The sequence below is a fragment of the Pseudochaenichthys georgianus genome, chromosome 9 (genome assembly GCF_902827115.2).
Source record: "Pseudochaenichthys georgianus chromosome 9, fPseGeo1.2, whole genome shotgun sequence".
In the NCBI taxonomy this organism is placed as follows: Eukaryota; Metazoa; Chordata; class Actinopteri; order Perciformes; family Channichthyidae; genus Pseudochaenichthys; species Pseudochaenichthys georgianus.
Window position 1 is genome coordinate 23,727,016 of NC_047511.1, and position 26,373 is coordinate 23,753,388.

Consider the following 26,373-nt stretch of genomic DNA (forward strand, 5'->3'; position numbering starts at 1 on the left):
CTCTACTGCCCGGACTTGTCAGCACTCAGCTCGGCTGTGCAGCATAGCAGTATTATGCGAGCACCGTCCGGAGTGAGGGAGCACCGTGTGAAGTGGTGAGACATGTTTCATGTTATGGCTACAGCTAAGTTAGCATCCAGTGATGGAGCAAGCTAGCCTGTCAGAAAGCTCAACTGGGTTAGCACTGTAACTGTGTGTTTGCTCTAAACTAGGGCCGTGAGTGTATCGCTATGATGGAGATAATGTTGAACATAAACCTGTCGCAGTAAAACAGAATCAACAAGTACAACGTTTGTGACTGTGTCAGAGAAACAAATGGCCACCTGTTTAATGTTTACATCTTTTCATTCGGCTGCAACCAGACGTTGCATCGGTGCTGCTTCCTTGCTAGACCATCGCATTACAATAACGAATGTGTTATTTATTACTCTGACGTAGACAGCGTAATCAACGTGTGACAAGTAATGTATTCATAACACAAGTAATATAGGTCAGATGGTTTCGACAGCTCGGTTTCAAAGCGTTGTGCTCATGAGCCTCATCTGTTGATATTGTTATTTGCCCTACTCTTTCACTATATATAGGGCTACCTATATAACATTCTCTCTCTTCTTTTTAATCTAATTGTATGTCATTGTGTACATTCAGATTGAGAGTTCATAATTATTAGTCATGGTTGGGAAAGGATCTCTTTTTAATTCCAATGTAAGCGAGAAGTGAAATTATCCAGTCTTTATTGTGGGCAAAAATTCATTTTGAAGTTTAGCAGGCTACGGTGTTGTATGCCAGATATAACTATTTGGAATCATTACAGTGTTTCAATAATAATCGCACTTTGGTTTTCTATTCCTTCAACGGCAAAATTCCTCTTTAGGAGAAAAGACAAAGAGCACATTTGTATTGTTGCCACATTAGCAAAGGACAGTGATGCAGAATAGCTTGACCTTTATGCAGGGCTCTTCCTTTACAAGTGATATGAACTCAAACATTTGTGCTAATATATAATTAAGATTTGTTAGGCAACTCTTTTTCTCTACCACTATTGAAGGGTTGATTAAACCTCAGCTCTTTTTGTTGCACCATCCTAAATGTTGTTGTGTGTTGTTCTTTTTGTTTGTTTTGTTTGGGTAAATGAAACACAAACAAGGTTCAAAGTAGGGAGCTAAAAGCATCAAAGTACGTAATAATTGGTACAAAACCCCAAATGTATTGTATAGACACAAATATGATACCAACAATGATACCACTAGTTTAATTGTCAAGGTCCTTAGAATATTCCCAAATCATGGATTTACTAATGAATTGAATCATGTCTGTTCTAGAGTTTCCTTGAATCATCTATATGGGCCATCTTCTCTCGAAAAATGGTTACCGCCTGAAGAAGAGGACTCGTAAGTTGCATCACAGGAAGAAGAAGAAGAGGAACTGTTTCCTGCAGCTGCCCTGCATGCTCTGCTTCATCGTCCACAGCAACAGCAGCGGTCTTGACGACGAAGGTGACCATTTGGAGGCCGGCATCAACGGCAGTGCGTGCCGTCACAGCATCACAGGGATCAGTGTTCCTGGTGTGGGTGGAGTTGGCAGCGGAGCAGCAGCTGCCTCGAAGCTCGCCGAGCGATACGCAATACTCACATCTCCTGAAGACTGCTCCAAGTTCCTGCTTTCTCCGCGGGAGCTGGCTATCTGGGAGGGCCAAGGAAGGAGCCTCTTATCAGCTGTTCCTGCCAAACTGGTTCCACTACCCGCGCTATTCAGATCCGCTGGGGTGTCTGTGAACGTTCCCCTACCTGTGCCTGGCAGCACCAGTGACCACACTGAGATGGTAGGGAGCTGCACCAACAGCACCACATGTTGTAGCTGCTGAAGATGCAGCATTGAGCCACATCAGTTCAGAGCGCCGAATCAGCCATGATTTACCAGTACAGCTGATTCAAATTCAAACGTTTTATTGTCATATGCAAAAAGCTACAGTGTAGAAATGGCAATGAAATTGTTCTGACCTGAGCTCCCCCAACAATGCAACATATATAATGAAATACAAAAATTCAAAATACAAAATAAAAAGTAGTGCAAAGAGTCTCATTATTCATAGGGCTTTAACTCAAGAACATTTAAGAAAGTTTACACATAAGTGCCCATAGGAGACTGATTACCTATTTAAATTAAACAATCTGTCACCCAGATGAGTTCTATCATGTACAATGAACAAAATAACAATTGTTAAAAATATGTTTGACGAGACGAAAAAACTGTTCTGGCAGTGACTTATGAGCATTACAATATATAAATCGTCTACAGTGGGTTTGTTGACCAGTGCCCCAACTTTTCATACTAGTATGTATATAAGTCTATTCAAACTTTGCACCAAAAGCAACAACATTTTTTAATCCTCTTTTATTCTGTTCTAATTGAATATCCAAGGTATAGGGTGCTGTTGGTATTGTTTGATAATGTGGGTGGTGGGAGTTTCTTAAACACCGTAATTGTATTTAAAGGCTTTACACTTCAATGTGCCTTGACTTGCCTGCAGTAACTGTTCCACCTGGCTGATCTGTGTGTGTCTCTGGGTGCAGGTGTGTAAGAGGAAGTGCTCAGAGGTGCAGAGGTGCACCCCCTGTAAGCAGCCGCGCTGCGCCTTCGCCGCCCCTGACGGAGTGCTGGAGAACGGGGGAGTGGGAGGAGGTGGAGGAGAGGCCGCCTCAAACTCTGAAACTGGCCACTGCCACCTCCCCATCTGTCCACTCCCCTCCTCCTCCACTTCTTCTTCCTCTGCCTCCTCCTCTTCCTCCTCACCTGCTGATGGCTGCAGCGGGTTGGGTCCTCATGCTGATCTACCGCACAGCTCAGACTCGTCCCCCTGCTGCCTGCAGCATTATGACGACTGCCAGGCGAGAAGTTCTGATGCCACTGATCACTCAAGTATCAACCACCTGCCTTCCTCCATTCTGCTTAAGGTCAGAGTTCATCAAAGAAATAGGTGTTTTGTGAATATGTACCATTGGTTGGGTGCTAGGAGAAATGAAAATATACCACGACAACTTAGCCACGCTATCTGAAATATTGTTGAATAGCTTTTACTAGACTGGAAACGTGCATTTTAAATGGATTTGTCTTTGTGTTTATACTAGGGCTGTCAAACGATTACAATTTTTAATCAGATTAATCACAGCTTAAAAATTCATTAATCATGATTAATCAGTCACCATTCGAACTATGTCCAAAATATGCCATTTCTTTATGTATATTGTTGTGGGAATGGAAAGATAAATGAAAGAAGGCGGATATATCCATTTAACATATGTTTATTATAGCATTGTTCTGTGTGTCAAAATGAAAGACAGCCCACACACCTATCAATCATCAAACCGTGGGGTCTTATTTCATTACGTGTTGATTTCTATCAACACGTAATGTTGTATTGATGTATATAGAGATGTACTACACTACAGCAAAAGTATTATCCGTCGGGACTTCCTGCAACAACATCACGCCGTTATCTTGATTCTGATTGGCCAGAAGACATTATCAAAGATGTTCTATTGAGAAGACGATCACTACGTGACAAAGGTTTTCAAAACTGTTTCTAGTCTTTGGTATTTCCAGACAAGTGGCTACTGAAATCAATCTGTCTGTGCAATTTACTCGGTGCGAGTTGGCGGACTTTATTTAGCTTACTTTAACATCATTTTTCATGGTGGGGCTAAGCCATTTCATGGTATGGCTGTAGCCTACCCCAGCCATACCCCTTAAATATTTTAACGCAATTAATTCAAAAAATTAATTACCGCCGTTAACGCGATAATTTTGACAGCATTAGTTTATACATCTTCTTTTTTCTCCTCGCAGGTGCTCTCTCACTTGACAGTGAAGGAGCGCTGTCTGTGTGCCTCTCTGGTGTGTAAGTACTGGAGGGACCTCTGCTTGGACTTCCAGTTCTGGAAGCAAATCGATCTCAGTGGCCTACAACAAGTAAGCACACAGAATGATGCATTTTTGTCATCAATCTTTCTATTCACAAGTGATTCCTTAGTTTTTCAATTGTTCTTATTTTACATTTTAGACATTAAGCTCATAATCTGGTTTGGGATGATTGAGCAGGAGAGGCCTTACCTTCTTGCCAACATGATAGATAGCTGTCTTGTCAACCTATATAGTTAACACTATTTATGTTTATCATCTCCTTGTGTTCCCCAGGTAAATGATGATCTCCTGGTGAAGATAGCGTCACGAAGGCAGAATGTGACCGAGATTAACATCTCTGACTGCAGAGGTGTCCATGACCACGGCGTGTCCTCCCTGGCCTCACACTGCCCAGGCCTGCAGAAGTACACAGCATACCGATGCAAGCAGCTAGGAGACATGTCTCTATCGGCCTTGGCCACACACTGCCCTCTGCTGGTGAAGGTGCATGTGGGCAACCAGGACAAACTGACAGATGAAGCACTTAAAAAGGTATCGATATAGAGACACGAGAAAATACACCCGCCTCATATGCTCTGTTTACTCTTACGTAAAAAAGAAGTAATACTCCAATAAAGTGATTCAGGTGAAGATGTGTTATTTAATTTGAAATATTCTCAGTAATGTGACCTTTTTGGCCTTCAGCTTGGAGAGCACTGCAGTGAGCTGAAGGACATCCACCTTGGTCAGTGCTACAGTATCACGAATGAGGGCATGGTGGCCTTGGCTAAAGGTTGCCCTAAACTGCAGAGACTCTACCTGCAAGAGAACAAACTGGTGAGTCCCACACATTCAGTTTCATATGCGTGCTTTTTCTCCCTGCTTGCCTCGTGGTTTCTGCTCTTACAGGAGCCACATTGTCTGTGTCAAGATGAAGTCGGCAATTATTTAATATGAAGCTATGGTCTCAGCAATGACTCGGATATATGTGTTTACTGAATATAACTTGATATAAGAGCTATATATATTCATTCATTCACATTCCTATGCTATAGTAGCTACTAGGGATGGGTACCGATCCCCGGTTTTATTAAACAGGCCCCGGGGCTGAATTATTAAAGACCGTGGTACCGTTAAGCTCCGACGTTAGCGGTCTTTTTATCGGTACTGGAGACATGTACAAAATATATGTCATGTGTATTATTGCTACACAAACATTATATTGCAGTTTTAGTGTCGCCAACTCCGTTTCTAATACGCAAAAAGACTGCAAAATGCTTCGATGATTATTTTTAGTATTTTCGATCTCTCTCCTCCCAGTTTACACACACGCAGTTTACACACACGCAGCCGCTACATGCACACACACACACACACACACACACACACACACACACACACACACACACACACACACACACACACACACACACACACACACACACACACACACACACACACACACACACACACACACACACACACACACACACACACACACACACACACACACACACACACACACACACACACACACACACACACACACACACACACACACACACACACACACACACACACACACACACACACACGGTATCGATACAAGTAGTAGTACCGTTAAAACCTTAACGATACCCATCCCTAGTAGCTACTATGATCAGTGGTTATTATAATATTGTCAGAGCCCTATCTCTTGCATTCCTTACTGTTTGATACAGCGATGTGTCATTCACAAGTACAGCCTGAAAATGTGGCTTCTTACAATTGATGCATTGCCAGCCTGATGTTCACTAGGCAATATCTACATTTTCATACAGAATTATTATTTTTCATTAGGATTTCTCTTTTTTATGATGACCTTCTTAGAACTTGAAGGTCCTTAGCGAAGTTGCAGTTTAATAAGAGGATGATGTTCTCTTACTAAACACTGTAAAATGTAGTAATGCTTGAATATATTTGGTACATATCAACACCACCCACATGTTTATCTATAAGAAAACATGTGGATGCAGACATGTGTTTGCTGACTAATGCTTTAATCAGAGTAATGACTGATCTTATTATTATCACAGCTGGTGTTGTTTATACATCATGAGCATGAGAGAACTGCCTTTTCACTTTCCCCCAACATATTTCTTTAAAAAAAAGAGCAGTTAGAAACTAAGTGACATGCTACTTTAATCTACCACTTGATGTCACTGTTTTCCACATTTCTAAAAACAGCCTGCCAGCTTGTAGATAGTTGTGCTCAACTCCTCTGAATCATGATCAAATGTTACTTTATTTGTCATGAAGTGTTTAATTATGATACATAAAGTGAACATTCATAGTCATTTGGAATGTCTGCTTCTATTTCCTTTTTATTTAGATCTTCCTTTCCTTTAATGCTCCTGCACTTTTCCCTGCTAATGTGTCTTTGCTGTCCATGAGTAATTATGACCTTGATAAATTAGTCCACATTAAGTTGTTAACAATAGCTCAGTTTGTTAAAACCCCATTCATCAACTCAACTGAAATGAGTGATTACCATCATGTGAAAGATTAATATTGCCGCTGATAACATTCAGCGCAGCACTATCCATTTCAGACAGTCATTTTTCAAGCGAGGGATCGTTGCAGTTATTTTAGCGTCCTCTCATTAGGGTGCAGAGAAGTGGGCTGAGCTTAGATGGGAATTCTCATCTGTAGGCACTCTAGTAGCTTGGCCTAAAATTGTCATTACGTTTGGCAGGATTTAAGACAACCCAAAACTTACCTTTCTTTTGTTACACTGGCCATTTATTTTCTGTGACAGCTTCAAATCTAAGGTTACATCCTCCTTTTTCTCAGGAGAAAAACAAACCATTTGTTTTGCCTTGTGGATAATGACAGACTTGTAATGAGTTTGGCTGAATGTTTTGGCCCTGTTAGATCCAGAAATGTGCACAAAAGCTGAAATATTTGGGTTCATATCTTTCTTTTTTTAGACGTGTAATAGTTATAACAATTTTGTATCGCATATGAAAAATGTAGAATGTGACAACCATTTGTACTTTAAGGATTCTATTTAATTCTGGGTCTGCTGTTTATAGACCAACTAAAAGGGTTTGATGCAGCATGGAAACGGCTCTTACTGAAAGGTTTATGCAAAGAACCAAAGCTTGAACACTCCTGGGATCATTGTGTGCGTTGAACCTTTATTCTCATCATGAGTTGATCCAGGATTGAGATGGGCTTTTTGGTTTTTAGTGTGCTATAAATTGCATAGACATGTTAAAGAGCTCCTCTCCTCTCGTCTCCTCTCTTCTCGTCTCCTCTCGTCTCCTCTCGTCTCGTCTCGTCTCCTCTCTTCTCGTCTCCTCTCTTCTCGTCTCCTCTCTTCTCGTCTCCTCTTTTCTCGTCTCCTCTCGTCTCGTCTCGTCTCCTCTCCTTTCCTCTCCTCTCGTCTCCTCTCGTCTCCTCTCGTCTCTTCTCTTCTCCTCTCCTCTCGTCTCGTCTCCTCTCGTCTCCTCTCCTCTCTGCTGGCTTGTTTTTGTGGTATAAGGAATCTTGTCCCAGTCTCTCCTAATCAACCACAGATGAGGATGATCCTTTCACTCACTGCGATCTGCTCTATCTTTCTCCTCCTCCAAAATTGAATAATTGAATTGCTGCAGGATGTTTCTTGTGTGGTATTTTGGCTCGGCCTCTGCCTTTTTCTTTGTCATGTGCACACCCACATACATTTTTTCTTCTCTACTGGCCTCCTTGTTGTCGTGGTTGTGGTTTGAGTTCCTTGCTGGAGGGTCCTTCTCTGTATTAAGACCTTATCCAGCTCTGTGGATTGTTAAACTTCTCTTTTTTTTTTGGGGGGTGGGAGCAACATCTTGAATAAGCTTTTGAAGCCTTAAGGAATCGTCACACCGACATTGTTGGTAGTAACTAAGCTAATGTTGCACAGTTTGTTTGGCAGTCAGTGAACAGTTGATGAAGGTTAAGGAGACTTTTGAAACAGATGGCTGTTGAAAGTTGCCAATGAAATGCTGAGAATGTCTGCAGGAGTGACTAGTGTGTCTCCAAATGTAGGTTCCAGGGGACAATCTTTCATTGCTTGTTAGCTGGGGGCCAAATCAGCCCAGGGCTACAGATAACCCTAGGCTAAGAGTGTGTTTTGTGCAAAGCAGGTCGACTTCAGCGTCTCTGAGCCATGCTCTTTTTGACATCTACCTGCATTCTTTATTCTCTTCAAAATGCTCTTCAATCTGGTTAAATAAAGGTTTGAAAAATGTATTGGCGATCATCCAGTATTTATGCCAGAGCTGGTTATATTGCTCCATTGCCTTTCAATGCTTGTTTTCATCTTCTGAAGTGTTTTTTCCTCTCTCCCACATTCATATTCTGTGCTCTTCCAACACCTCGAAGGGCAAAGGCTCTGAGAATAGCAAATTCCCCTTATCCTCATCTCACTTCAATTTGCCGTAGGGGGGGGAGAGGCAACCCTGAAAGTTTAACTCTGAGTTCTGTCAGTTTTATAGACCAACTGGTGGACGAGCTGTTCTCTGAGAAAACCTCTTGTCACCCATCCCTCCATGTCGGTAACGCTGCTCCGATGTTCCTTTCAATTAAACACATCGCAATCTGCAAATATTTTTGCTAGGGAAGCACTTTTTCTACTCTCTTTTCCCCTTTCTCTCGTAAAAAACCTTTATCTTCTCTCTTGTCTTGTCAAAATCATAGTGTGTGCACTTAATTTCCCTGCATGTGATGGGAATATTCCTCCACTGGCTCATCTCAAAGAAATTGTGTCTGCCTACACACCCTCTCTCTGCCCTTCTCGCATTCTCACACACACACACACACACACACACACACACACACACACACACACACACACACACACACACACACACACACACACACACACACACACACACACACACACACACACACACACACACACAGGCTCTGATTATTTACAGTTTTAATTAGTCCAAAATGTGGAAATGTAAATGGAATTGGAGATGACCTAACATAGATTACCATGTGCCCTCAATTTAGGTGTAATTACCACTCTGCATGTAGAATCAGACGCTTCTCTGCCGTGCTTTCACCACGTCCCTCATGAAACACTGGAAAATATGAACTGTCAGAGTGAATGGTGTTTTCTTGGGCATGGTCAGTGAAAAAGTCTCATCTCCAATTCTGATTGGCTGTCAGTATGGCTTGTCAGTGGTCAGGTTTTTCTGGCAGGGAGAATGGCAGCGAGGCTCACCGGTCCCATCAAACATAATCACAGATGTAATTGTATATTGACATTAACAGATTTCATTAGCCGGATTAGAAAGACAAAGGAAGTGATAATGATGGCTGTCAGTTATTATGCGATAGACCCTTTGACATAAACCAACACACACAATATCACACACACGTGCCTTGTTAAAACGGTGGAATAACACACACATGGGAACTTATGAATTGAATAGCTGCCAGCTGCACGGGAATCTCCTCTGGAAACTTTGATCGTGCATTTGACTGTAATTAGAGATAAATAGAACTCCTCCGACCAGCCACACACACACACACACACACACACACACACACACGCACACGCACGCGCACGCGCACGCACACGCACACGCACACGCACACACACACACTTACGAATTGTCAATCTCTTTTTAATAATCTCCTCAATCCCTTCCAGTCTTCATGGTCAGTTGTTTGACTTATCAGGATGTTGAATGTCAGATGTTGTGTGTTTAGTCATTTTACCCGCTAATGTCACAGGATGATGTCGGTCAGACTGTGGAAAAAGCTCTGCTCCCATCTAGAAATTCCTTGCTAGTAAGTCATCACAAAGTCTCTTTAGTTTTTACTGTACGTATTTTTTATTTTGCTTGCTTTGTCTGTTTTTGCCCAGAGTTTGGAAGTAGCCATATCTAGGCATTGTCAACATTTCATATTTTTAAAAGTATATATTTTTTCCTTTTTCCATTTCCTATCTTTCATCCCTTCCTTTTAACTTATCTTTTTGCCTTTAGGTGTTCACTGCCTATTTCTGAATATGCTCTTTTTTAAATATTCTTTATAAATTGTAACATTTATTCACATTATTCTAGTTGTGGATACTGTCGTGGTGAAAGAAACATTTGTGTGAAAGGTTGGTAAGGCTGATGGCACTTTCTGTTGAGCTGAAACGACAAACACATTTATTAAAATAAAACTTCTGCAATCATTTTGGAAATTAATTAACTGCCTTAAAGCACCCTGTGTAGTTTTTGAACACAGTAGCTCCTTTTTCATGCCCTCTTGGCCACAACCACTCATCATTTAAAGATATTTAAAGAATTGACTTGGCAAATGTTTTAGGAGTTAGGAAATGGCCTCAAGGATAAACACAATGTGTTTTTAGTGAGTAGCACTGAGTGTAAACTGAACCTTTAAGTCATCTTTTACTGACAATAAACTATGCCACTGTTGAACTCGACAGATCCTTTTGGTACTGAAATACGGCATTTGACCAAACAGAAATCTCTACCATCAGAAAAAGCAAGTATGTTTACTTCTTCAGTGTTGGCCAGACAATCTGTTTGCATATTTCACCATTGGGTTTGGGGAAGTGATATGAGCATTCAATTATGCTTTTTTTCTGACCTTTTATGGGTCAAAAAATGACATCAGTTGTTAGTCACAGCCTTGTCTAACAAAAGTTATACTCCTAAACTTTTGTTTTCAGCAGTTCCACTGCTTACATTCTCAGTATGTAGTCTAAGCTAGCAGCGCATTCCTCTCTCCTATATCCTCCTCTTCATTGCTCTTTTGAAGTGCCTCCGTATCGATCTGTGTCCCCAAAAAGCTGCTGTTTGTGAAAGTGTGTGTGTGGTTGCTAATCGTCCTTGCCTGAAGAGTAATCCGATCCATTAATGAGCTCTGACTTTAAGTTGGACAGCCGGCTGCACTCAGACACAGACATCGTCGATATGTTCCCTCTGCCGTCTGCCCAAGAACAAAACAAGTTTTAAAGGGAAGAAAGTGAAGGCACTTTGTAAATGTGAGCCTGTGAAGTGTGACTCCAAAGCCATACTTCATCTTGCTACAATGTTTTCTTTTCAACATTGGTTACCCTAGGAAAATATTCCACATCGACATGAGGCAGTTTCTCCTGACTCCATCAATAACAAAGGTGAAATTACTTTTTGAAAAAGATCTTGGAGTGGCAGGATGCTCACTTGGATCCCCAGAGTGGCTCATATACAAGTATTTAGAAAGTCAAGTGAATGTCGATGGGACAGCCACTATAGCTGGTTTTATTGTTGAACAGTGACAGATTGCCATACATGACAAGGGTATTGCCAAAACCAAATATACAGTATTTGTTTGGCAGGGCAAAAACAGAGCGCAGCAGTCAAGGAAATCTCTGCTGTTAATAACTGCATTTATTTTGAGGTAGTATTTGTAGAAATTGTAGTTCCAGTAGTAGTAGTTCCACTGACATATACAGTGGGGCAAAAAAGTATTTAGTCAGCCACCAATTATGCAAGTTCTCCCACTTAAAAAGATGAGAGAGGCCTGAAAAAATCCAGAAAATCCCATTGACTGATTTTTAAAGAATTTATTTGCAAATTATGGTGGAAAATAAGTATTTGGTCAATAACAAAAGTTCATCTCAATACTTTGTTATATACCCTTTGTTGGCAATGACAGAGGTCAAACGTTTTCTGTAAGTCTTCACAAGATTTTCACACACTGTTGCTGGTATTTTGGCCCATTCCTCCATGCAGATCTCCTCTAGAGCAGTGATGTTTTGGGGCTGTCGCTGGGCAACACAGACTTTCAACTCCCTCCAAAGATTTTCTATGGGTTTGAGATCTGGAGACTGGCTAGGCCACTCCAGGACCTTGAAATGCTTCTTACGAAGCCACTCCTTCGTTGCCCGGGTGGTGTGTTTGGGATCATTGTCATGCTGAAAGACCCAGCCACGTTTCATCTTCAATGCCCTTGCTGATGGAAGGAGGTTGTCACTCAAAATCTCACGATACATGGCCCCATTCATTCTTTCCTTTACACGGATCAGTCGTCCTGGTCCCTTTGCAGAAAAACAGTAGTTTCACAGTAGGCATGGTGTTCTTTGGATGCAACTCAGCATTCTTTCTCCTCCAAACACGTCTAGTTGAGTTTTTACCAAAAAGTTCTATTTTGGTTTCATCTGACCATATGATATTCTCCCAATCCTCTTCTGGATCATCTAATTTCTCTCTAGCAAACTTCAGACGGGCCTGGACATGTACTGGCTTAAGCAGGGGGACACGTCTGGCACTGCAGGATTTGAGTCCCTGGCGGCGTAGTGTGTTACTGATGGTAGTCTTTGTTACTTTGGTCCCAGCTCTCTGCAGGTCATTGACTAGGTCCCCCCGTGTGGTTCTGGGATTTTTGCTCACCGTTCTTGTGATCATTTTGACCCCACGGGGTGAGATCTTGCGTGGAGCCCCAGATCGAGGGAGATTATCAGTGGTCTTGTATGTCTTCCATTTTCTAATAATTGCTCCCACAGTTGATTTCCTCACACCAAGCTGCTTACCTATTGCAGATGCAGTCTTCCCAGCCTGGTGCAGGTCGACAATTTTGTTTCTGGTGTCCTTTGACAGCTCTTTGGTCTTGGCCATAGTGGAGTTTGGAGTGTGACTGTTTGAGGTTGTGGACAGGTGTCTTTTATACTGATAACGAGTTCAAACAGGTGCCATTAATACAGTTAACGAGTGGAGGACAGAGGAGGCTCTTAAAGAAGAAGTTACAGGTCTGTGAGAGCCAGAAATCTTGTTTTTTGTCGGTGACCAAATACTTATTTTACCGAGGAATTTACAAATTAATTCATTAAAAATCCTACAATGTGATTTCCTGGATTCTTTCCCCCCATTCTGTCTCTCATAGTTGAAGTGTACCTAGGATGAAAATTACAGACCTCTCATCTTTTTAAGTGGGAGAACTTGCACAATTGGTGGCTGACTAAATACTTTTTGCCCCACTGCATACCTCTTTGTTTGCTATTAGTGTCCTCTAAGACTGGCATTCACAGTACAAGTATGAAGATGGATCAGGGAAGTGAGGGTTTTGGAGTGGAATTGTTTAACAGCTATACAGTATAGCCTGGGGAACTGGTTAGTAGTGGTTATACACAAAATACACTTGAATTAATCGTAGCGGCTGTATATTAAATTACAGTTGGTCCTGGTGGTATGGTGTCTATGCTTTTGTGTATGCAAGCCATCAAAGGTAAACTCTTTTGTGTTAGATCAGAGAATATTGATAATGTTTCACACCATTGTATGCAGTGGTATTTAAACGTAGTTTATTATAACTTGTTCATATAATATTTCATATTATTTTGGCCTTTTTTTGGATAAAGAACCACATTTAATGTGTTGACTGTAAAAACTCATCTATAGCATAGATTAATACTTTGACTTTTAAAGGTGGGGTAGGTACATTTCAGAAACCGGCTCGAGATACACTTTTTGTTATATTCCATGGAATGCTCTTAACATCCCGATAGCAATGAATATCTTAAGTGCTTTGACAACAAAATCCATACAAAAATGTCATCTGTGGAAGCCGTAGTACTGTAAAAAGTACAACAAAGTGTCAGCCTTCCATTTCGAGCACGCACAAATGTGCCGTCATTGGGCGTGCATTGCAGCAGTATTTCAATGACTCCCCAGCAACAGGCGTCCACTTTCACCAGTCTTCTGACGTCATGTGCGCGTTCATGTGTGTTGGAGGAGGTGCTCTGTAAGGAAGTCTGAAGGAAGGGCGGATTCTTTTCGGCTGCGTACTTTCAAATTTTAGTGCACTCGAGCCGGTTTCTGAAACTTACCTACCTCACCTTTAAGATTTTCCTTTCTGTATTAGATTGTTTTTTGGGTGCGGTTTATTTTCCTTTGTGATTTGGTTAAACTTGCCTTAAATTGCACAAATCATATACTTGAATTTAAAGGTCCCCTATTATACTGTTTTTCATCTATATATTATAGGTCTCAGATATATACAACACATGTCTCTGAAGTGTTTGGCTCCAAATACCAAACAGATCATTGTAGCATTACCCATAATCCCCTCTGTTTCAGCTCTGTTTCCAAAGGGCTGATTCTCTGTCTGTTACTTTAGATGAAAATAAGGAGCCACTCCCCACTCCTCTCAGAGATATTTGGTTAAAAAGAACACAATGGTGCTCTAGGAGGAGATTCAGGTGATAAGGTGGGGGGTGTCACCTTGGTTGGTGATTGGCTAATGGTGACACAAGCCAAAAAAAATCGTTATGACATCATAAAGTGGCCAAAATCTGATCAGCTCATTTTCAGACAGGTTTTTATATAAATGGATCAGGACAAAAAGAGAGAGAGAATCTTTTTTCCTGAAACTTTCAGAATCTTTTTACACAGAGGGGTGTATCAGGGTTTCCGCTAGGATTTTTTCTCGCCGGTCAAATGTCCGGGCAGAATTTATTTTACCGGCCAAATTTGAAACTTATATTTCAATAATAATAATAAGAGTTGTGTAGCAGAGTTTCCGTAAGCAGGTAATTTACCGGACTATGAGCAGATATGCTGATGTTTAAAACTCAGTTCACGGGGCTCATTTTTATATTGCTTCAGTTTATAATCGTAACAGATCGAAAAAATTCAGATTAATTTTCAATAAATGATTTCACAAACAACAAACAACATAATTATTACATTCAAACAAACTACTTGTAGTAGATAACGTACATTATTCAGAAGTTTACATCAACTTTGAATAATAACACGGGAGAAACGGATCCTCTCTTTTCCCCTCTCCCTCTCTCTCTCTCCTGACAGCACGTCAGTTTCTCCTGCAGCTCCTGCAGCCCGCTAAACAGAGGGCGGGGCTTCAGGTGATTATGCAGAGCTGCGTGTCTCGGTCAGACTCAGCAGCCGATCTGATCTCTCTCTCGCGTCCGGTTACACTTCACTCGCGTTCATGTCCATATGGATCAGATCCAGCTCTCCTGATCGGCCTTTACAGAGAGCACCGATCAAACTATTAAGAGTGAATATCGGCCGATAATGACCGGCGGCCGATCTATCGGAGCCTCCCTAATTATTACCAGACATTTTGACCGTCAGGTTTTGAATTTACCGGTTTTTTATCAATTTTACCAGCTAAAAACCGGTAATTACCGGCTAACGGAAACCCTGGGGTGTATGTATAAAAGACATGGAGAAGTGGATTTTGTATAATAGGTGACCTTTAAGTCAAGTCAAGTAACTATTATGACCTTATAAATGAAAGAGATTGCACTTAGGCATTGAATCAGTGCTCTTTTTTTACAACATGTACACCGCACTGGATACGAGTTCAGTGCTCTTGGTTGATGTGCCTAGTTTCCCCTGCAGAGGGTGTAGCAGGACTGGCTAAGTGAAGTTATAACTGACTGGCGAGCGAACTGGCAGCTGAATGCAGAGTGCTTCTTATACTTAGACAGCACATAAAATATAACGTTTTTAGGATGTTAATAAATATTTGAGCAACACCATTTTTTCCTTAACTGTGTTTTTTACTCTGTGGTTTATGTGTCTGCTACAAGTTATTGGAACAATTATTCACAAGAAGTCCTTTTTAAAGTCAGTTTGATTTGGATGTAATGATGCTCTCTAACCTGTTGATGCTATGGCTCTAATATTTGTGCTCTGGCGGGTTTCTGTTGGCATCTTTCATGTCTTCTCACTGGCATATCATTTATATAAACATTTGAATACCTTAAGAAAGCAAGCACATTCTCAGACTTTCTGAATGGCTTTTTCAGAGGTAGTATTTCATCTTTTAGTACTGTAGATGTTGTAGCAGCACTCGTCTCTATGACGTTATCAAGCACTTGCCCGCAGCTACCAGAGTACCGGGAAAAGCTCTGAAGAATGTTAATGTGAATGTGACTTCCATTTCTATTGCTTTTCTGTTCATTGCTTACTCTGGCTGAGCACAGGGAGAGACGGCGGCCTGAGACTTTTTTTCCAACCTTTCTTACCAGGTGGCTGCGGTACATACTGTGCAAAATGAATCCTGCCTTATGGCTAACAACTCACTGTTATATTTTATAAGGAGACCGCTATCTCTTTAAAGCAAACACGTGAACTATTTGTTGGTTCCTGTTAGGATTTGATGCTTTGAGGTCATCAAGGCAAGGCAAGTTTATTTATATAGCACCTTTCAACACAAGGCAATTCAAGGTGCTTTACAAAAATGAAAGACATTCAGACAAAGGCATTTAAAAACAGTCATTAAAAAGAAAAGATAATAAAAGAAACATTAAAAGAAAAAATACATGAATAAAAAGTACCTGAATAAAAAGTTACAGTGCAGTTTAAGATATGAATAGTTCACACATAAGTTCCACTTTACTGATGAACACAACGGCTCAGTTTCAATTAAAAGCAGCGACAAAAAGAAAAGTCTTCAGCCTGGATTTAAAAGTAGTCAGAGTTGCAGCGGACCTGCAGGTTTCTGGGAGTTTGTTCCGGATATTTGGAGCATTATAACTGAACGCTGCTTCTCCATGTTTAGTTCTGACTGGGGACAGAAAGCTGACCAGTCCCTGAAGACCTGAGAGATCTGGATGGTTCATAATTTAGCAGTAGGTCAGAAATGTATTTTGGGCCTAAACCATTCAGTGCTTTATAAACCAGCAGCAGTATTTTGAAATCTATTCTTTGACACACAGGAAGCCAGTGTAAAGACTTCAGAACAGGAGTGATGTGATCCACTTTCTTAGTGTTAGTGAGGACTCGAGCAGCGGCGTTCTGAATCAGCTGCAGCTTTCTAATTAATATAATGACTTTGGGTTTGGACTTTTTGTTACGTGAAACAAGCAATTTGAATACTTGGCTTAATAAGAAAAATCTAATAAGAAAGATAGGCTGATGATTTAATAATTTGAGGTCCATTTTCAAGCAGGAATGTTAAACTATTGGTCCTTTTCTTGGTGTTACGCTTTAGCACATTGAATATTTTAGAGTTTATGACTGTTGGTCGGACAAAAAGACATGTATTGACATTACCTGTTCACTATTGCGATTGGTTTTTTGATTGCCTTTTTACATTTTCTAGACCATTAGAGAATATTCTTTCACACGTTGCAGTCCCAGAGCTTAATGTGCTTTTCTTTTCTTTTCCCCTTATTTTAGCTTTTTTTAAATGTACGTGTTCCTTTTTAAACCAGCGGCTCATTGACACAGCAACTCTAGATTTGATATTTTTGCAGTTGGCAGCAAGCTGAAAAGGTTTTGGCAACACAAAAGCAAGTCACTTTTTGACAATGAAGTTAGGTAAAAACATGTTGGCACCCATTGTGTTTCTCCTGAGGGCCAGTGCCGGGCTCCGACCTGGCCTGCGTTTAAAGAGCATTGCTTTAGAGGCCTTCTGTTTATCCAGCTCCAGACAGCAGCAGATTCTGACACCCAGCCAGGGATGTCACAATGATTCATGGCCCTTTCCGACAACTCGCTCACGCCTTTACTCTTCTTAATCTCCTTGCGCTCTTTCCCTTCCTCTACCTTTCTCTCTCTCTAATGATGAGTTTTCCTTTTGTTTGAGAAGGGCAGAAATGATGTCATCATTTAAAGCAGGACGGAGGCCTCGCCCTTTAGCTTTACGGACAACGTTGTATGTATCATGATGAATAACCTTCCGTGGGGATTCACCTCTGTCCTGTGCTGTGGAGAAAAGACAGAAGTGTAAAACAGAAGACGCCTGAGGGAGAAAGTCTGCCTGCCTCTTTTGGCTTGTTTTAAACAATTGTATTATCGTCCCGTTACTCATCCCATCACTCTCTCCCTCTCAAACAAGCCGTATCCTCCCTCTGGGTTTCTTTCACCCCATCTATCTGCCTCTCCTCCCTTTGTCTGTGTCAATTTGTGATTGAGAGGCCAAAGCAGCTCTAATCGCTGACTTAATTAGTGATGATTGATAAGAGGCGGGAAGGTGTGTGTCTGTATAAATGTGACATAATAAGGTGTTGTGAGTCCAGTTGTGTGTTTCCACCAGACGTCACCCTTCTGCCTGCACCTGTGATGCATTTGGGGTCGGCGATAGCAGCAGCAGTTCGATACTTTGGGTAATGAATGTGTTTAATAAGCACAGTGGGTCGATGGGCTTAATGAAGGTGTGACAGAGGATGGGCCTGGAAAATGCTGCTGTAACGAGACTCTAACGAGCCTCTGGGGTTAACAAGGTCACGCTGTAATCGGGATTTCCTCACCTGTACACTTTCTGTCTTTCTCTCGTCGTTTTTTACCCGCTGCTCCAGCTCTCGCGCTCTGCCTCTGCTTTCCCTCTGCTCCTGTTAGTACATTACATTTTTGTGAGGTTTTTATTCGCCTCAATCTCCTGTTGTGTCTGTATTTGCTCACTCTGTCTTCTAAGTATATCTCTCTTGGTTGGTCTCCAACATGTGGTCGCCTGTTAGCCTGTCCATCTTTTCAAGGACAACTTGCCGAGGAATGCTGGCTCTAATCGATGCTCTGGAGTAGTGTGAGCCCTTTTTTCCTTTCTAAGAAGCTTGTTTCTAAGAAGCCTGCTAAGAATACTTCTGGCAGCTTGAAGCATTGAAGTTCCTGACTCTCTCTGTTCAAGAGACTGACGGATGCACATTATGCAGCTACACTTCTCTGTTGGCTAAAAAAAAATAGATCTAACTGCACTTAAGCTTTTTCAACAGTGCATTTTTTCTATACAAATATAGATTTAAGTTTAATGTTTTTTTCCCTTATTGTTGATTTATGCTACCTCCAAATATCACTTTGTAAATTGCACCTGAAAAAGATCTTCCGGTGAGCACCATGCCTGGCACCAGCTGAAGCAACACCTGCTTTGCATCGTATTTTATCTGCAGGAAATGCACCTTGTTTCTTCATTTATGAGTTTGCCACCTGACTAAAGTGTCTAAACAATAAGCATTATGCTCTGTCTTCATCACTTTTCCACCAACTCCTTTTCTCAAACAGATACATTGTCTTACACTTTCTGCTCCCTGTCTTTTTTTACTTTTATGTTTCTGTCATAACAGAAGGAACAGTGTTACCTAATGTTTTTTTAGTATTGATGGGTTTATAAAAGCTTATGTTATGTGATTTCAGGGCTTATTGATTGTGTTCATTATACAGTATCTGTAATGAGACAATATGCGATGCACAAAGTTCCGTTGAGACAATTCATTTACATCCAGTCTGTGTGATATAGTTTTGACTTTTAACTTCTTGGTTAATTTACACATTTGTGTTGCTTTCTTACATCTTCCACTTGTCCAGAGTGGTAATATAATGGATTTCAATCATGTTAAACTCTGCAGCAATTTTCCTCCACTCAGTTGCCATCAGTACAACGCCCACTATGTCTTTGAGAGGCAGCCATTACTCTCCACCACCAGTATTTCACCAGTGGAAAAGTGTGACTTCCTGAACCTCACATTTCTTCGCCAGTGCTGCACCGTTATGAGATATAGCATAGAGACAAGCAATCGATTAATGGTGCACTTAGCCGGGCTAATTAACAGCTATGTAGAAGCGGAGAAAGCATCAAGGAAGTTGTTTCCCATCGCTGAGACCCCTGATAACCTTTGAAGCATAGATCACTTTACAGCATGGTGTACATCACACGCTGGCAGCTTCATCGACACCTTGCACATGGCACTTGGGTGAACTTAATAACTGAAAGGAAGCACAGGTCATTGGGTCATTTTGTCGGTGTACAACTTTAGGAAGGTGGTTTTGGATTACCCAATTAAGACCTTGACGTTAAAATACCAAGAGCTTTTTGCTAGCAAACATGTTTTATATTTACCTGGAAACAAATCAAACTTCTGCCTGGTTGGTCTCATATTTCTCTCTCCTTCCCTTTCCTCCTGTCATTCAAACTGCTCCACCCCTTTGAGAGTGAGAATGACACCAACAGCAGATTTTATTGTCGCCTGCCACTCCAAATCCCGCTCTCCTCAAACCTTCCTTCCTTGCCCCCCCCACCCCCCGCTCAGTTCCTATCCAATCTTCCTCCAGCGTGCATTTTGCTTTGGTAAATTAGCTCTCTATTCAAAGTGAATTTGGGGAAAATGAGCAGGCTCCAGAGGGCACAGGTGAAAGAGAAGGCAGAGCCGAAGGGCCACACAGCTGCCTGTCTGGCTGACCGTACCCGCCTGCATCGTGTGTTTTGGAGAATGCAAAGTAAGTTATGTGTGTTGTTGAATGAAGGCAGCTGATTTGCATATAGATAAATCCCTCTGGATGTGGGACTGTCGTTGAGATGCAGGGGGCTGAATCCAGTCGCCACCTACCCGGGCAAGCACTACCTGCAGGGAGGATGATGTGTGTGTCAGTGTGTGTCAGTGTGTGTGTGTGTGTGTGTGTGTGTGTGTGTGTGTGTGTGTGTGTGTGTGTGTGTGAGCTCTTACCTGGAGCATTTGCCCCTCTTTTCTAGACAGCGGTAAAGGGCTGGAAAAATATGAGGCATTACTGGAAATGAAGGTGTGTTCATGTGTGTGTCTGCACAAAATGAATTTGTAGCTGACCTTTATAAACCTGCATAAGTATAAAAGTGTGACTAATAAGAACTGACAACACACAACTGGCAGCCACTGCATCCCATTAGACATAGTGTTGATACAGTATGTTAGACTGCTGAAGGTGTGGGTTTCCAATTTTCACATCTGTCCTTCGTCACTTACAGTTAAAAGACGCTCGTAGTTGCATGTTGCGAAACGTTAGGAAATTGCTGGTATGCAACGCTCATAAGCTGGCAGTTTTTATTAGTTGTTTTAAAATTATAATGCAAAGGCTCATATTGTAACCTCTAATGTATGTACTCTGGTAGGACTTCATGTAAATGCATTTCCATTCAGTAGTCCTGTATGCTGATGCATGGAGACCAATTCTGCATTAAGAAGGTATTTAGTTTAATGGCAACATTTTAGACGAAATTCTCCAAAGATAATTCGGTTCATTTGACATTAGGCAATAAACATTGTGGATAGTGTGTATATAAGTTTGAGTAGATATCCGATGAGCAAAAAGTAGCATCATGCACTGGATCACGTGTTGTGGAAATCAGTGTTTGAGCCAGGCGGTGTGGCCCGGTGCTTTAGGCCTGGTGGTGGATAGGCTGAGGGGGAGGCGGCTTGCTGCTGACTGACAGTCAGGGCTGAGTGTGGGCAGATGGGCTGTGGTGGCTGTAAATATGAAGCCTGTGTGACAGGTAAAGGCCAGTGTGGTGGAAGAGGATGAGATGAGCTTGGTGTGTGTGTGTGTGTGTGTGTGTGTGTGTGTGTGTGTGTGTTTGTTTGCATGTTTGTTCTTGTGAGAGAATCTCCCATTTAAAGATGTTTCTTTTCTGCCTTCTTGTTACAAACCACCCCTGTTCTGGCACACAAAGCCTCAATCGGCAATCTGTTTACAACGCAGTTTCTGCCCAAACCTTCACAGTGTACAATACAGGTGTTAGTGTAGGCAATGCTGTGTTTAAATCTTCAGAGACCTGGGCCTAACCCGGACCTCAGGACGGATCACATCACTCCTCTGTGATGACGGGAGGCGCCGCCGCGGACTGTGTTTATGTCAATGATGCTTGTTGCTGAACAAAGTCAAAGTTGATGGTCAGTGTCCCCTTGTTTCTTTTTATGTTCAAGGTGCGAGCCATACTATCTGCCCGGAGATAATATGTACGGTTATTGATTCCTGACCTTTGTGATGATGATATCTGATATTTGAGAAATATCATTATTAAAGAGCTGTTATCAAGATACTGTATATGCTTAGCTGGATAATTTGGCACATATTGAGTATAATTTCTCGTTGCTAATAGGCAAACAAAACATTTAAATGACTTAATTCAGTGGCTATACAGTTGAACAAAAATGCACAATATTTCTCCTGCCCCTTTCTACTTAGGAACAGCACACTCATGGTAACTTTGTCCTCTGCCTCTTTTACTATACCTCCCTCACATGATGTCTTTCTCTTCCTCTGTAAATCCCTCTCTTCCATGAGTCATCCATTGTGGGGGTTCCCATATCTGCTGGAGCCGTGCCTGAGTAGTGTGGGATTACTACAGAAACGCGCACACTGTTATGCTTCTCCCCTCACTCTGTGGGGTACCACAGAAATGTGCCAAGGGACATCCATGTTGACTGCGAGGACCCTGTGGAGAATCTTCCGTGTAGCACTCAGGGAAACCTTCCTTCCTCCTCCAGGACTGTATCTAGAGGAGTAGATTGAGTCACTTTCTCACACACACATTTAAGAGTCTGACTGCCTGTGTTGAAGAAATAAAGGGATTGTTAAGGAATCACCTCGGTTAGATAGAAAGAGGTAGAAGCACAGAAAATATAATTTCAGAGGATAGTTGGTGGTAATGGCTAAAGGCAGGATAATATTTACATGTGTTTTCTGTGCAACATGTTGAGATTTTAATGCTGTGGGATTCTTTGAATGTGCATTCATCAGCCATTATTCATTGCACTTGACTTGATCAATGGTCTGCTGGCTATATGGGTAAGAGATCTTTCGCTGCCTAATCGATCATGAATACCCAATCCCCACCCCACTGAACTGACGTAACTTTTTTAAATGACCTCTCCCACTTCTTTAAAAGGAAGTTTAGTGTGGAAGTTTATAATGTGCCGGGGTCTTTTGAGTTTGTACTGGTACTGTTGCTTTAATGCAGCTCTACTGGCTTGCAGTGCTGGAGAGTTCCTACTTTGACTAAACCGCTGTTCTTGTGTACAATGTTGAGGAACCTGTCCTTCAGCATGTCCATTTTCTGCCTCTCTACACTTTACTCATACTAATACTACTAATTAGGCGAGAAATATTGAACTCTTTGAAGTGGCGCAGAATGAGAATAAAGCCGTGTGCCTTCTGTGTTACTCATCGTGTTTTGTCCTGATTCTTTTTACAAGCCATATCTTCATTGGCAAAGATCAACATGTGCAGAGAGATCATGCTGTCCCCTTTTATCTTGCCAGATCCAAGATCCTGTTTTTCATTGTCCTGGCTCATTAAATATGAGATGAATGGTAGAGATGGGATGGACTCCAATGGGATTGTTCATGTCCAAGGACAACTCAAACTGTTTTATGATTGCATGAGTTGGCTGTGAGGTGGTTGGAAATACAATGAAATGCCAATACATTCGTTTAATTTTTTTTAGAGTTCCCTACTCTGATTTCACTGCTTTTTTGGGCGGGAAATCCACAATGTTTACAACTTGGTTATGACTATGGTGTTGGAGCTTGGATCTGGCACGATCAAGAAAGGAAATCATGATGTTGATCTTTGCCAATGGATCTCTTTATATGGCATGTAACAAGAACCATTACACAACACCACGAGTAACACATGACAGGATGAGTGGTATTTGTTGCCTCTTTTAAAGCATTTTAATGGGATCAGGTGTGCAAAACTAAAACGTTGTCATTAGAAACCATTTCTGTCAAAGGTACAACAATAATTAATTTTTGATGTCCCAAGTTTTTATTTTATCCCCAATGTGATGAGTTATAATTGAGATTATAAACAACTTTATCCAACATCAAAAGATGCTTCATGCTTGCTGGGATTCATTATTTTATCTAGTGTAAATAACCTTGTGCAGCACAATACCTTTGACAATGCAATTTTAAATTAGTAGGTTGGTCTATGAATGTTAATTAAAGGTACCCTGTGGAGTTTTATTGATAACAAACACTTGATTAGATTCAAAAGAGGCATATCGTTACCTCATTATGTGAGAGATGTTGGTATGTGACCAGTGTGTGTATTATTACATTATTGTATTATATAGTATGCTCTCTTTCTACTTTGTCAGCTGGCAGTATATGAGAGGACAGGGGTGAGGGAGGTTTGCTGACTGGGGGAATAAAAGAGTTCTCAGCTGCTATATGGGATTCAGCAACATTAGGTAGAACCAGTCATGGCTGTGTGTGTGTGTCTGTGAGTGTGTGTATGTTTGAGAGAGAGAGTGTGTGCACAGTTTCACCCTGCCTCTGTGTTTTACTTTTCCTTCTCCCCTCGTCTCCCCTCTCTGTCTTTCTCTCTGTAATAAAGCAGAGTATTTATTTCTCCCTCTCTGGCTCTCAGGTCTCTTAAAGGGAGTCGGGGACTGAGCTGATATTAGACTGTATGTGTGTGTTTGTATGTGCGACACACTGTGTGTGTGTGCAGCCGCTGCTGTTCTCTCACTCTCACGCTGTGCTGTCTGCTTGTCTCATCACCCATCCCAAACGTACAGTTGCGTCTTCTTGCGTGCTAACACACCGAGATTGAAAGTTGCTGATTCTGAGCCGCGGGGACTCGTAGAGGAGAGGCCTCTGGCGGGGGCTGATTGAGCTGTGCTGAGCTGAGGTAGAAAAGTTACAGTAGCATGCTATTACCTGCCAGTGTCGATGGACTTTATTAGCATTGCAGATATGCTCTAGCAGAACTCATTGAAGCCATGCAAATCATTTTATGACTTTGGTCCACAAGGGAGGTAAAAGCTAAAAAGGTTTGTCTCATTCTTGTCAATGACACAAACTAGAGATGTCCCGATCCGATCACGTGATCGGGGATCGGAGCCGATCACGTGATTTTCAAAAGATCGGAATCGGGAGAAAAAAATCGGGGATCGGGATTTTTTATTTTTTTTTTTGTATAAAATATATATTTTTTATTTAATGTTACAAAACAAAAATGACCATGTTCACATCTTAAAGTCATCCTGAGGACTTAGTTTTGGTTTAAAATTACACAACATCATGTATGTGTTGCTTTCTTTGGGCTTGTTTTCATAGACCTGGTTGCTTATTTCTCTGAAATCTGGCAACAGAGTGGGCGCAGTGTCTAATAGTAGCAGTAAGCTAACGAGAGGCTACGTTCAGCTGGTGACTCGGGAGTCGGGACAGAGAAAATGTCAGGAGTTTGAAAGTATTATAAAATTGAAAGCGAAGGCAGTGTAACAGCCAGATGCAATGTTTGCAAGGCGGAGGTTCCGCGTGGTGGAAAGAACAGAGCTACGTTCAACACGACCAATCTAATACGCTACCTGAGAAACAAACACCAACAACACGACGAGTACACAGCGGCCACTCAGGTAACGGCACTGAAACAACCGACACTTTCAGAGACTTTTAAAAGGAAAGAGAAACTGCCCCAGAACAGTGAAAAGGCCAAAAAAATAACAGCCAAGATAGCTGAATTCATCGCGTTGGATGACCAGCCGTTATCTGTTACCTTTTTTTTCTCTTAATGCATTGCATAAAGATCGGATCGGGAAAAATTGGTATCGGCAGATTGTCAAAATCAAATTATCGGAATCGGATCGGGAGCAAAAAAAGGTGATCGGGACATCCCTAACACAAACCTTGGGTTCTGTTTAGGGGCTTGCATGCCAGTTTACAAAATGATGCAACTATTTTTTCTGGTGTTTTAGAATGTCCAAGACCCCTTTAATACTTTGGAATCAACCATTCTACTTAGGGTATCGACTAATTCCTGTCAAACGTGTGTTGTTGAACTGAACAGACATTACATGTGTTTTCTAAATCCCTTGAGCAAACTTATTAGGACGATATTTATCTAGGTCATGTTAGATTTAAAAAAAAAAAAAAAAAAAAATGTTTTATGTGGGACCACTTATGTCCAAAAAGAACAAGGTTCTTTCTTCCGTGCAGCAAGACAGCGGAGCAGAGATCGGCACAGAGCGTTATGCCGGTGAATTAGATCTTCACGGCTATGGGACTGAGCCTGACAGTCGGCCCAATGAAGATGATTTATGACTGGCCAGGACAGTCAGAGATGGATGAGGAGAAACAACTTTGATCAACGTTTTCCTCTTAACAACACAGAAAGCTCCTTCTTAGTCCCTGTTGATATCTTAAAGTGGCCTGACTTTATTTTATGGGAAGCAGCAGTGTCTTTGGTCCTGTTTTTATAGTTGTACTCCTGCACACAAAAACGTTTAAAGCCGTCTGAGACAACAGATGAAAACTGGCCTCTTTGATAACTGCAGGGTCAATGTGTAAGCACATTATTGGTTATATTAATATAGAAAAAAAACATTCACCTAATTCACTGAAAGGCGGATATGCGGGTTTAAATAATAACTAATACCAAATGATCATAAACAATGAGTGTCCTACTCCAAGCTAACATTAGCCATTTAGTGTAGCTGGGTGATAACTATTACCAATTGTGAACAATTATTTGATTTGATGAACTAACACACCTCACAACACAACTACATATTTTATGATGAATGTTCATTAGAAATGTTCATCTTTGTTTTTTCCCTTCCAGGTTTAGTATTAATTATGACTTTGACTGGTGAAAACAATAATTAAAAATAATAAGACTTCAAATAAGGGGGCTACCTTGAAATCACAAGGTTTAAAAGGTTAACCTTGAACTGCACCATCCCTGATTTGAGTCCAGCCGAGGACCTTAGTCTGACATCCTTTCCAATCTCTCAAAAACAAAT

General features: G+C 41.4%; 1 protein-coding gene across 1 annotated transcript in view; it reads left to right on the forward strand.

Moving 5' to 3' along the window:
* The first annotated feature begins 7 nt into the window (after positions 1-7).
* The window catches only part of fbxl17 (F-box and leucine-rich repeat protein 17), a 256,804-nt gene continuing 230,438 nt past the window's right edge, over positions 8-26,373 (forward strand). Inside the window, exons 1-6 of the mRNA XM_034091053.2 lie at positions 8-95; positions 1,323-1,822; positions 2,574-2,954; positions 3,847-3,969; positions 4,195-4,452; positions 4,606-4,737. Of these exons, the coding sequence (XP_033946944.1) occupies positions 1,343-1,822; positions 2,574-2,954; positions 3,847-3,969; positions 4,195-4,452; positions 4,606-4,737 (1,374 nt within the window). The 5' untranslated portion in view covers positions 8-95; positions 1,323-1,342. The remainder of the gene's footprint in view (positions 96-1,322; positions 1,823-2,573; positions 2,955-3,846; positions 3,970-4,194; positions 4,453-4,605; positions 4,738-26,373) is intronic.